Source organism: Cibotium barometz, chromosome 16, assembly GCF_041138505.1.
Source record: "Cibotium barometz isolate CiBa-2024 chromosome 16, ASM4113850v1, whole genome shotgun sequence".
NCBI lineage: Eukaryota > Viridiplantae > Streptophyta > Polypodiopsida > Cyatheales > Cibotiaceae > Cibotium > Cibotium barometz.
Genome location: NC_141061.1, coordinates 59778520 through 59791697, shown reverse-complemented (window position 1 = coordinate 59791697; position 13178 = coordinate 59778520). Strand labels below are relative to the sequence as shown.

The 13178-nt window shown below is 42.2% G+C and overlaps 1 protein-coding gene across 2 annotated transcripts in view; it reads left to right on the top strand.

Annotated features, from left to right (window-relative positions):
* LOC147630804 (uncharacterized protein At1g03900-like) overlaps window positions 1-11437 on the top strand; it is a 42960-nt gene extending 31523 nt beyond the window's left edge. Inside the window, exons 2-3 of one of the 2 annotated variants that reach the window (XM_086810791.1) lie at window positions 10633-10932; window positions 11133-11437. In XM_086810791.1, the coding sequence (XP_086666917.1) occupies window positions 10633-10932; window positions 11133-11207 (375 nt within the window). In that variant the 3' untranslated portion in view covers window positions 11208-11437. Of the gene's footprint in view, window positions 1-10632; window positions 10933-11013 lie in introns of both variants that reach the window. The other variant, XM_086810790.1, reaches the window with a different exon arrangement.
* Window positions 11438-13178: the final 1741 nt, after the last annotated feature.

Genomic DNA, 13178 nt, shown 5'->3' with positions numbered 1-13178 from the left:
CAAGCTTCCCCAAGCCTCGAAACTAGTCTTGCGTGCGTGTAGCACATGGTGAGCTCACTAAAAAGCCAGGGTAATCTCTCTGAAGAGTAGTCGATGTCTCCCATGTAGCGTCCTCCTCAACACGATCCTTCCACTTGATCTTGTATTCCGTGATAAGCGTATTACGCAATCTTCGTTCATGAAATCCAAGAATCTTTTTAGGTTCATGCGGAACAAATGTCGTGTCCTCGACATCTATGATTTCTTGAGAAGTAACTAACTGATCTGCTCCACCCAGTACTTCCTTAAGTCTACTGACATGAAATACAGGATGAACTTTCACATGAGAAGGCAAATCCAATTCATATACAACTGAACCAATCCGTCGTGTAATACGAAATGGTCCACAATATCTAGGGGATAATTTCGGAGATCTACCTGTCTGTAAAGTCTCGGAATCTTTCGGAACTCGCAAATACACCATTGTTCCTTCAGAGAACTCTCTCGGTGAACGATGTCTATTGAAATAAAACCTGTCTCGGTCTTGAGCACTTCTAATAGATTCCTTTGCAACTTGTAACATTTCCTGCATATCTTGCAAAAAATTACGTGCTGCATTATGCTGAAGTCCTGAGAATCCTACTGTAACAGGTGATCTAGGTTGAAAACCATACATAAGCATGAAAGGACTAAATCCTGTACTCGTATGCTTACTATTGTCATATGCAAATTATAACATAGGAAGATAATTCTCCCATGAACTCTGTCTTTTGGATACATATGCTCGAAGCATATTCTCCAAAATCTGATTCACTCTTTCAGTCTGGTCATCAGATTGAGGATGATCTGAGGAACTCAAATTCAAATACTATGGGCCTTTTCAGGTGATTGAGAAGATAAGTGATGTTTCTTATCGTCTTTAGCTACCGGATCATTGGAGGATTCATAATGCATTTCATGTGAGTCTTCTTAAATCTTTCAGAGGTGAGGTGTCTATAGATCAAGTTGATGAGACAACTAGAAGTCGAAGAACTAGATGAGATTCTTCAACCGGAACAAATTTTGGCACATAAAGAAATAATAGTCAGAGGAAAAGTTTCATGTCGATATCTGGTGAAGTTTGTGAACTATTCAGCTATGGATTCGAAGTGGATGGAGGATAGTGACTTGGCAGATTTAGCGAGGATACTACAACTTTACCTCAAGGCTTTTGGTTTGGAGCATACCTTAGAAAGTGCTTCAACAGGTTCAGCTGTGGATTCCGAAGTACTACCTGTTACTCAAGAGGGGGGTGACTCCGCTCCCTTGTCACAGAGTTCACTTGGATGAGATCTGGAAATCGCTTGGTGTTCTTATCAGCACACCCGAGATACTGAACTGACAGCATATTTACGTATGGGATTTCTATGATATATGTGTACTAGTCACTGTAACTTGGTTGAACACAATGCTAATCAATACACTTAAATACACTAAGATTTGATGGACACTTGTTCAAATACAAGAAGTAAATTGCTGAATCGACAAGAGACACACAATGAGCCGGAACGACTGACCCCTCCCTCAAATTAAGTATATTGATCTTGGGAGAATCAAGTACATAGTGTCATGGGCATTTCTGACCAGATTTCCATACCAATGCATATGAATACAGTATTGCAAAGAAGTGGTTATCGATGTAGACTTGCAACCCACACTACCCTCTCAAGTGCCCATGTTGCCTACCATCTGCTCTCTATTGTTCCACCAACACATGGTAGCAACAATCTGCAAGAGAGCACGTAGGACAAGATAACACTACATAGGGTATGTGATCTTGTAATCCGGTTTCTCCCTCCTGCTACTTGCTCCCATATTTAAGCATTAAAGCTTACCAATTGCAAGTAGAGTCGATGACAGCGGAAGTCTTCGCGATGGAAGTCCTTGGAGTGAAGAGATCTTCGATTTGTCGCAATTCTTCGCGACAAAAGTCTTCAAGAGGATGAAGGGAACCTTGGGAAAGCTTCCCCTATGGTTCAACTTGAGAAAGGAGGGTTGAAATTAGGGTTTTCACAGCAAAAAGACCAGAAATTACAGCAATAAAGAGAGCTGTTTTGCTTAATTTCAGTCATTGGGAGTGTGTAGGAGAGTGATTAGCATCCGGAATCACTCTTGGAAGCTTGAAAATCACCTTAGCAAGCTTCGAAATGTAGTTGGGAAGGAGAAATTGCAAAAAATGCAGCCCAATAGCCCTCATGAAGGAGGCGCCAAACTCTAGAGAGAGGACGAGGAGTGAGATGGTAAGTTGTCTAGTGTAGGTGGTAGGCAGGTGCTTTGTGGAGCAAGCTAGAGTGGACACATGGCTGGTTACTCCCTTTAAGGGGATAAGGTCTGGGCAGTGGACATTAGGTTATGTCCACCTCCGGACATCAGTATGTGTGAACAGTGGGCTGGTCATAATTTATAAGTGAGTTTTGGTCGCCCAAAACTTAATGAAGTGTGTACACACTCACTTATAAATTAGTGCTAACTCCTAAGGCCAAGTTTATGACCAATACTAACCACCTGTCACATGCCACATAACCATGTCAGCAGACAGTTTCACATGCACGGTTCGCGGGCGGGCGTCCCTTTACCCGGAACTACACACTGGTCAAGCAAGCATGAAAACAGCATGCAATTTCAATTGCAAGCAAGCACATAAAGATGCAATGCAATGCAACATTGGTATGGACAATCCCCGTTCATGAGACTATACCAAAATAGACGTGCTCCAGGCAAGTACACGAGGTACCAGACCCAATGGAACACCAATCCACCAAGCATTTCCGAGCATGTACACGGAGGCACAAGTCCCAACGGAAAGCCAAGTCTACAGTATCACATGAGTGGCATCAATCCCCGGCATAAACAACTGCCATGGACACCGGTCCAATGTACATACATGATAAGAAAGCACGGGTGGACCAATTGGGTGGCCAAATGGTGAGAGTCACATGGTTTGATTCATGGATATACGAATCTTTTGAGAGAATGGGGACGCCTATTCTAGACTTTCATTTGATATGCATTAGTCTTTACTCATGTTCATGATGTATTGCTGATCGTGGGTCCTGTGGGATGGCCATGAGCGGAGCAGGTAAAACATCCAGGGGGACATGACTATTCACGAGGTGGATGCTCTTGATTTATGTTATTCAGATGTTCTGATTCAGTTGGCAGGACATAGCTTTCTCGTTGCTCTCTTAGGTTTTGTTTCAATTGGCAGATCCTTTGAATGAACAATCGAGGACGATTGCTTTGTTTTAAGAGGGGAGTATGTTACAAGACTGAGTATTTTACCTCTTTTTCTTATGCATTGTGATTATGTTTAAACCTGTATAGCATTCACTAATCATGTTTAATCGTGTATGTGCATGTGTAAGTTTGTACACGTGTATGGATGCAGATACATGTTTGGTGTGCGTGTGTGCATGTGTATGCATGTTCATGTTCATTTGTTTTTTGTTTCTGAAGGCCGGTTTCACACACTCTATCACAAACATGAGACAAAAAGTTTTGGATAAATGCCATGCTCCTCCTTATGCAAGGCATAGATGAATTTTGCCTACCACTCAAATGATTGAGAGGTATTTCTTTTGGCGAGGCATGAGAAGAGACATAGAGGCTTATGTACTTGCATGTATCACTTGTCGAAAGGTAAAATTTGATAGCCGAAGGCTCTCGGTTTGCTTTAGCCTTTGCCAGATCCGAACCAACCATGGGAAAGCATTGCCATGGATTTAATTATGGATTTATGCAATATGAACTTTTGTGGATAGGTTTAGCAAGCAAGCTTTGATGATGGGCCAGCATCGTATTCTTTTTCTTTCGAGGTTATTAAATGGTTATAGGAGGTAAAGCTGTTAGAAAGACCATAAAAGTTGAGCACATGGTCAAAATCTTTATGTCACATGTGTTCAAGCATCATGGAATGCCCAAATCAATTGTGGGGGATAGAGATCCCAAGACAAAGAGTCTCTTTTGGAGAGCTCTTTTTGACAATATGGGTACTAAGCTGAATTTTTCATGAGCTTATCATCTCAAACAGATGGACAAAGTGAAGTTGCAAATTCAGCCGTATTAGATTTGCTTAAATGTTATGTGGCCAATTAGAAAAGTTATGGGGAGAAGTAACTGCTACTTGTGGAATTTGCATATAACAACACAGTGCATGCTTGCCGATGAATTTGTCAAGGACCTTGATATTGCTTTTGCACAGGTGTAGACAACCATTGAGCGTTCTCAAGAGAAGTATAAAAAAGCTGCACATAAGCATTGAAGGCAATTGGACCTCAAAGAAAATGATTGGGTATTGTTGAAATTCGAGAAAGCCAGACTTAGAAAGAGGCCTGGAAAAGAGGGGATGTGTCTTAGGCTCTCTACTAGGTACTATGGACCATTCAAAGTCATTGAGCAAATCAATGAAGTGGCTTTTCGGTTGGCTTTGCCGAATCATTGGAGGAGACACAATTCGTTGCATGTAAGCCTCTGTCACGTGCACTCTGCACTCACAGTGCAGAGTGGCAAACTAGCTCATTATCAGCAGTGCAACATTTGTACATTATTAGAACCCAGTAGGATGATATTTGTCGTACACCGTGACCCCATTGTACATCCTCAGTCCAAGATAAGTCAGGCACGAGCTACGTAGGTCATTCCTCAACCTTAGCGGGTCAGTCAGTCAGTCAGTCAAGTCCCTTAACCCACTTGGAGAGAATCATATGCATGTAGAGTCAGTAGAAGCCTTAGGGTTTGCATCAGAAAGCACTCTGCATCCTGCATAATATGCGTTCATATGCCTGTGCATCATTTAGAACATCCCAGAAGCCGTAGGGAATTTACTAGGATTTATTTGGTATTTTTTTTCATATTTTATGGTATTTATTTAGCATTTAATGTCATTTATAAATATAAACTTTATTAAATAAATGACCAGCCAACTTGACCAGCCCCTAGTTAGTATAAATAGGCTTGCATAGGGCTTAGTTCAGCATTCAGTCTTCAGTGTGCTAAGAGCTTTCCTCCTCCGCCCTAGGAGTACCCTTGCGTTCAGCCTAGATTGAACTCCTGCTCCTTGGTAGTTGGTGTCTTCTTGCAGCCCTTCTTGAAGCCCATCTAGTAGCCCTAGGCACAGCCATCAGACCCCTTCAGCCAGCAGCCAACAGTCCTTTTAACGCAGTAGTTCAGCTCTTCAATCCCCTGCAGGCCTAGGCGCAGCATACAGTCCATAGGCGCCTGCAGTCAGCACTCTTGCAGGCCTCAGATCAACATCAACCTCTCCGTTTGTGCATACAGCATAACCAGCAGGTACACAGACCAGTACAGCCCTGCGTTTGCAGATATCCAGCCTTGTAAACTTGCGTTTCAGTCATACAACAGGTGTAGATCTGCGTTACAGCCCTACAACAGCCCTACAGACCTGCGTTTGCAGATTCCCAGCAGTTTCAGCCTTGATTCATCAGTCTACATCAGTATCCAGCATTCAGTGCATCATCTAGGCATACACCAGTCATCTGGTAAAGGTATTCTATCATTCATAAGCATTTACAGCATTCTAACATAGCTTAGAACAGTCCACCGCCTTCTTTTCTCAGCCTCAGGTGTGCAGCCCTTCCTCATGCCCTTGGGAAGAGTGCATAGGCTCGAGATCAGTTCATTGAGGTGTTTCTACAGCCGTGTACAGTTCAGCCAGGCTTCAGATCCTCCAATACAAAGACTTCCGTTGCATATCACAGCCTCTTGTGCAAATACATGGGACCGGACCCTAGAGAGCCAATTATGGAAGATCCACTTGAAGTGGATGAGCTGGAAGAGGGGTCACAGCCTTAGCAAATTGTGTTTTACAAGGAGCGTAAGCTTGCAGGTGGCAAACTTCAAAGACACTACCTTGTGAAGTTTTCACCCATGGATGCTAAATGGATGGATGAGGTATACTTCCAGGAGTATCCACAGCTCCTAGAAGCATACTTGGAAGCTTTCCAGTTGCGGTCAACTATTCAGAAGCTGGGGGGGATGTCACTAGTTGGGCATTCTCTACGCTTCTGGACCTATGGATGGGCTCCATAGTGTGGACATGGCACCTCGTGGCAAGGGACTTACGTCTACGTCAAGGGTCATGTGGACTTGCACCTCATGGTAGGGGACTGATGTCTCACCAAGGGCTAGTAGAAAGGCTAGGGATTTTGGTCCGCACTGATATCCAAATTATGGTATTCCGGTTGGCCTGGGGACGTAATGTCTACTTTCGGAATGACCACTCGCTACAAGCTAAATGAAAGGGAGATTGACCAATACATTCTTCTGCATGGCATACTTGCATGCTTGGAATTGTTTTCGCGTGAAATGTTTTATTGCTTGTAAGATCTGTGTCTAGTTTACAGGCAGGGGATGCCCTCTTGTGAATTGTGCGCGTGAATCTGTATTTTGACCTTGCTTGTGGGTTGTAGACAGGTGGTAGATGTGACTCTTAACTCTTTGTTTAAGCTTATTTTTGTTTTAGCTCATTGTGTTGCTCTGTAGGTCCACACTTCATTAAAGATTGGGCTGAGAGGTTATAAGTGAGTTTGGGGAGTTATTGGATGGCAACTGGCCAAACTCTTTTAAATAGAAGAGTGTGGACAACTTATTGGGCACCCTCTCCACTTATGGGAGAGGTGTGGCTCCTATTAAGATGGCCCAATGACCACCATGGAAAGACTTATCCTCTCCCTCCCTTGTAGGGAAATAGTTGCCTACTTCATGAGGATGAAAAGAAAGACAATTTTCAGCATAACTAGTCTACACACATACTTTTTGGCGTAGTTTCTTGCTTCTCCAACTCTTGGATTAGCCGGCAATTGAGTGATACACTGCTGTCAAGCCCTTGGGAGTCCTTTTCAGATGCTATCTCTTGAATATTTACCTGCTGAAAATGCTTTGGAGCATTTCTATCACCATACATCCACGTGTTTGACCATTAAGGTCTTCTATGACTCGGCCTAGCACACACATGCTTGTGTATGGATGCTAGTGGAGCATAGTTGCTTTTGGCAAGACACTGGGGATTGGGGAGCGAGGTTCTTTGCTGGAATTAACCTCGACTTTGACAAAACATGTTTACAAAATGTTTTCATTACATGGATGTCGTTGGAAATCTGGCATGTGATGCCCAGGAAGCTTGTATCTTGAGAAATCCTTGATAATACAATCATATTACAAGGGGGGTCGCCCTTTTAGGCCCTATTGCAGCGTTATTTAAATTTCAGCATTGCAATCTCATTTGGTTTTGTGCCATTTCATTTTGTTTAATAGTGTGTCAATATTGGTGCTCAACCCTTTTTGGGGCAATTACAGTGTCTCGAGATTTGTACCTTAACTGGCGTCTGAGAAGATGTAGTAGAGTCGAAACCACAAAAGGAAGAAGAACCAAAAGAGTGCAAGTAGTAGGCACATAGTAGTTAGGGGGTTGTTTGAATTGGGTTTCCTAAAAAGTTTCAAACACGTTTCGTAAAATCAACCCAAAGTTTCTTACAAGTTTCCTACCTACAAGTTTTTGCATGTACAAAATTTCAAATATAGACTATAAAATATGTAAAAATAACACTAAATGCATAGAATACATGGAAACGTCAATTTGAAGCGTACATGTAAGTTGTAACAATTTACAAAGAGAGAAACATCTTTAGCAAAATAGTCGAAATTTTTAGACGTTGGATTTGGGGCAAAAAAAAAAAGTCAAAAAAAAAATTGCATGAAAGAATTGTGTTTCCTACAAGGAAACGTTCCAGAAACGTTTCCAGGTTTCTTACCCTGAAGGAAATGCGTTTCCTGGCAACTATGGGCATAGCTAGACCGAATTAGAAGTCGAGCAAAGGTGCATCATATGTTCTAGTGCTCCAAGATAAGCAAGAGTGGATGTCGCAAACATCACCCATGTGGACATGGTCCACAAGGTTTTTGGGTAGTTTGGTCACAATTGGTAGCTGGCCTATTAATTAGTGGTAAACAATCTATTAATTAGTGATTAGTGGTAAACAACCTATTAATTAGTGTTAATCTAGTCAAGCTTTGCAATGCATGTTACATATTTAAATTGACCAAGCCATCCATGTGCTATGGTGGGGTGATCTTTTTTGGGGCTTGCATCATTAAGTGATTAGTGGTAAACAACCTATTAATTAGCATTAATCTAGTCAAGCTTCTGCAATGCATGTTACATTATGTAAATTAACCAAGCCATCCATTTGTTGTGGTGGGGTGATCTTTTTTGGGGTCCCAAAGCCTCTCAAGGGCTAGGGGAGTCCTTGCACAATAGTAGGGCTCATAAATCATAAAAAATCATCGATTTTGTCAAGCAAGGTGCTCTGGATTTTAGAGGTCGCCGTACTCTAAATTATACTGCAGGCATTTGGCAAACAGTCCCATACCTTTTAGATGTGTGATCATGAATAATTTACGGACATGGTTCCTAGTGTTGCCCTCTACAGCTTGAAAGTAGACTCATGTTAACTGCATTTGCGTAGACAGCAAAGAGGATTTCAATGATAAGAAATTGAGCAGTCACACAAATGGATGCTTCTAATATCTTTGATGGAAACCCTAGCACGTCCAACTCAAGGCCCCAGAAAACTCCTCACCTGTCAAAAGTTGCAACCCGCATTAATACTTCATAGCATCCAAACCCAAGGTTTTATAATTCAGCCGTATTAGTGGACATGCAGATTTCACATTGTGAAGTTTTCGTCCGAGTTGCCGTCAGTTGATATTGTGCTAATTCTTTCTATCTTTAGCGGTGCATTTGTCCTATCAACTAATTTGTTGTACTAATTCTTTCTATTTGCTACTTCCCTTAGTGCTAGGCTTCATTATGGCTGAGTCTGCTCTGCATCTCCGAAGGTTTGACAGAAACTTAGTACGAAGGGCTTTGTGTGAATATATGCTCTTATGTGTGTGTGTGTGTGTGTGTGGAGTGCATGTGTGAGAGCATATCTTGATACAGAGTTCTACACCCACTATTGGGCATTGATGACGTTAGTGGGGATGTTGTAGTATCTAGTCCATACTATGTATAATGGAGTTGATAGTTATATAGCCTTGTGGGTTGACTACCATGAGTATATAACATGCATGTTCCTAAAAGGTGAATTTGGGCATGTTCCTAGATTCATCTAGGTATATAATTCAGTTGTATTAGCAGACATGCAGATTTCACATTGTGAAGTTTTCGTCTGAGTTGCGGCCAGTTGATATTGTGCTAATTCTTTCTATCTTTAGCGGTGCATTTGCGCTATCAACTACTTATTTGTTGTACTAATTCTTTCTATTTGCTACTTCCCTTAGTGCTAGGCTTCATTATGGCTGAGTCTGCCCTGCATCTCCGGAGGTTTGACAGAAACTTAGTACGAAGGGCTGTGTGTGAATATGTGTGTGTGTGTGTGTGTGTGTGTGTGTGTGTGTGTGGAGTGCGTGTGAGAGCATATCTTGATATAGAGTTCTACACCCACTATTGGGCACTGATGACGTTAGTGGGGATGTCGTAGTATCTAGTCCATACTATGTATAATGGAGTTGATAGTTATATAGCCTTGTGGGTTGACTACCATGAGTATATAACATGCATGTTCCTAAAAGGTGAATTTGGGCATGTTCTTGGATTCATCTAGGTATATAATTCAGCCGTATTAGCGGACATGCAGATTTCACATTGTGAAGTTTTCGTCCGAGTTGCGGCCAGTTGATATTGTGCTAATTCTTTCTATCTTTAGCAGTGCATTTGCCCTATCAACTAATTTGTTGTGCTAATTCTTTCTATTTGCTACTTCCCTTAGTGCTAGGCTTCATTATGGCTGAGTCTGCCTTGCATCTCCGGAGGTTTGACAGAAACTCAGTATGAAGGGCTTTGTGTGAATATATGCTCTTATGTGTGTGTGGAGTGCGTGTGTGAGAGCATATCTTGATACAAAGTTCTACACCCACTATTGGGCTCTGATGACGTTAGTGGGGATGTCGTGGTATCTAGTCCATACTATGTATAATGGAGTTGATAGTTATATAGCCTTGTGGGTTGACTACCATGAGTATATAACATGCATGTTCCTAAAAAGTGAATTTGGGCATGTTCCTGGATTCATCTAGGTATATATATATATGTAGTAATTTGTTCTTTGTACTCGTTTGATTTGGTACATTCTGTCAGCGTGATTCCACACTTCTGTATTGTCTCTTTCAGTCATTGGGGGAGAGCTCATCAAGAAATGTTTGTTGATAGTAGATACTCAACATGTCATGTGTCTATTCAGCATGCCACATTATGGTGCCATGTCACTATGTTTAAGTCAATGGAACATCCTTATTGCACGGCATCTCGTGATTTATATAGAGGTGTAAGCAAGTGTCCTCTAGTCTAGGTTCAACACATCCCCTTTGTTATTCTAAATCTGTATTCTTTGATATGGCTTCATGTAATCACATTTGCACCTGCTTGTTGACTTCTTATGTAATCCATTACGCGCACACTGTTTTTTACATGTATTCTTCAAGCAATTTCTCTTACATTGACTGTGTCTGCAGTATTCCTCTTTGTACTCTTGAGGGTGGAATTATTTGAGCATATCTTTTCTGCTTTTACAAGGAGGTACTTGGTTGATTCTGCAGGAAGGGGAGACCATTAGGATAAATGTAAAGACAAAACCTGCTAATACAGGGATGATGTCACATGCAAGTGGGGGAAGTAATGTGGCAAGCACTGTGCGCATGAAAGCACCATTAGCTCCACCTCCTGGTGGTGGTCGGCTTCGTTCTCCCCTCCCTCCTCCACCTAATGACACCAAGCCTCTTCGAGTTACTAGCACAGCTGCTCCCACACGAGCAGTTGTACCTATCACGACACAGGAGGCTTCCAGAGAGAGTGGTAGACCCACTGGTGATCCTTTTGCTGACCTCTCCCAGCTAGAGGTAATGTGCTGTCATTATATGTAGGTCAGAATGCTTGACGTCATATTTTGCTTTTGCTTATTTGGGCCTATTGTGTAACAGACAAGTCTTTCATCATCATTCAAGTCAGGAACAACCTCAAACAAGAGCAGCCATGCAGGCTGGGCAGCTTTTTGAGCTTACCAAAGCTTGCTGAGAACTTCATTTCTTTTTGTTTGCAGTGGAGTTATGATAATGGAGGAGTGGGCTCCTATCTTTATGCAAGTGACATAATCGGAAGGGCGGTCTTTTTGTAGTTGTAAGACTAAGGGAACTTTATGCTTTGCAAGACCTTTGATGGAAAGAATGTGATCATGAGTTGGTACTCTTGATGCCAATGAGAACTATTTTATACCCAAGAGGTCTGCAAGCTTTCATGGTATTTGTACTGGCCGATTTCCCAGTTTCATAGTTTTTCTTGTCTTCGTACTAGTAAAATCACTTCTGTTACTCCGATTAGTAATCTGATTCTTTTACTTCTTTTCAAGGGGTACAATTGTAAGAAGATCATGAGAGAGGTTCCATCTGTGTTGAATAATATTTGTTATGTTGTTGGAATTTATGAAATTGGAATGTTAAGCTTGCATTCATTTTAGTTGTAGTGTGTGGGTGTGTAAGAATGTGTTTTGCATGTCCATGCATACATGCACACATGACAAGCCTGGACATGAGGTATTTATGCTGACTCCATTTTATACGTAGGGTTTACACAGTATGTTGGCCCTAGTTTTCTTTTTTATGTTGTCTTTGATTTACTTTACTCATGGATAATATGCAACGCCTTTTGGTCTCATAGATCCTTCAGGTTTTTGGTACGCATTAATTATCTCTTTTCCTCTCTCTCACACACACATACTACACCCAAACCCATTTCACGTATGATTGTCATCTTATCTATGCAAATCAGCTCTACCGTCGTCTCTTGGATGTAGACCCATCTGCACTGCTCTCGACGTGCACCTCATATCTCACAACAATCATCCACACATTTGCTATCGACACTTTTCCACACCCCCGCCAGTCCACTGCCAAAGCTTGCACATGTACCATGCCTCATAATTGTTGGTATGACGATTAATGACACATATCACACGTGCACGCCTTTTGCATTAGTTGGCTACCGGTCAAATCTATAAGTGCGAAGCTGAACGGACTAATCGGCAACTTACTCACCGCAAGCAACAAGCGCATTGTCGTACACAACATAAGGACTTGTACCAACTCACAAGGTTTGGCGTAGGATCCGGGAACATTGCTTACCCACCCTCATCATAGACCCGCACATTTGGCACTCATATGCACACGCATTTTATGACACCCCGCCAACCCTCCCTCCCACATCCACCTCACGTACATCCCACCACATCCACCTTCTTCATAGATGGCATGGTGGTGAAGTGAAGGTTACGTGCAAGCTTCAGAACGGTTGATCATAGGATCACAAGGGGCTTATGGTTGAGCACCTTTCCTATGCCCATATGTTTAATAGGGCCCTCTCAGAGGGCTTTCCCCCCACCTGGTCATCACACATTATTGTGCCTTTGCGTGGCCCCATGGATCCTAATAACTACAAAACCATCATGATCGGCCATATCTCGGCGAAGCTTTATGGATCTATACTTTTGAGTCTGAGCTCAACACACTGGCAGAGACAGGGATACATGGCACCAAGGTTCAGCAAGACCTTCTCCATTCACGCTTTAGGTTATTCTTGAGCAGGCCAATGCAGATAAATGTTGACTATACTGTTGCTATGTGGACTAATGCAAAGCTTTTGATACAATGCCTCGGGCCCATCTCCTACAACGCTTACAACATCTTGGGGTCTCGCTTGACATGATCTGGGCTATCATTGCCCTACATGAGTCAGTTATTGGTAGGGTGAGATGCTTGGGAGGACTATCTGAGGATGCTCACTATCTCTGACCCACTTTGGACTTTACATAGATGAGATCTAGAACTTCATTGACGGAATTGGAGGCGAATTAGATTTTCTAGGAGAGATTCTTGTTTCCATCCTTTTATATGTTGATACTGTGCTCATTGTAGATTCTGAGGAGGGTCTAACAAAGAAAATGAATATAGGATTTTTACACAGAGGGGGCTCTCAATAAACCTTGGAAAAACCAATGTTATGGTATTCCATGCCTCCTACCTAGTTGCAGGTCCTTCAAAGATCACTTACATGGGTAGTAGGATTGACATGGTGCACTCATATGTCTATCTCG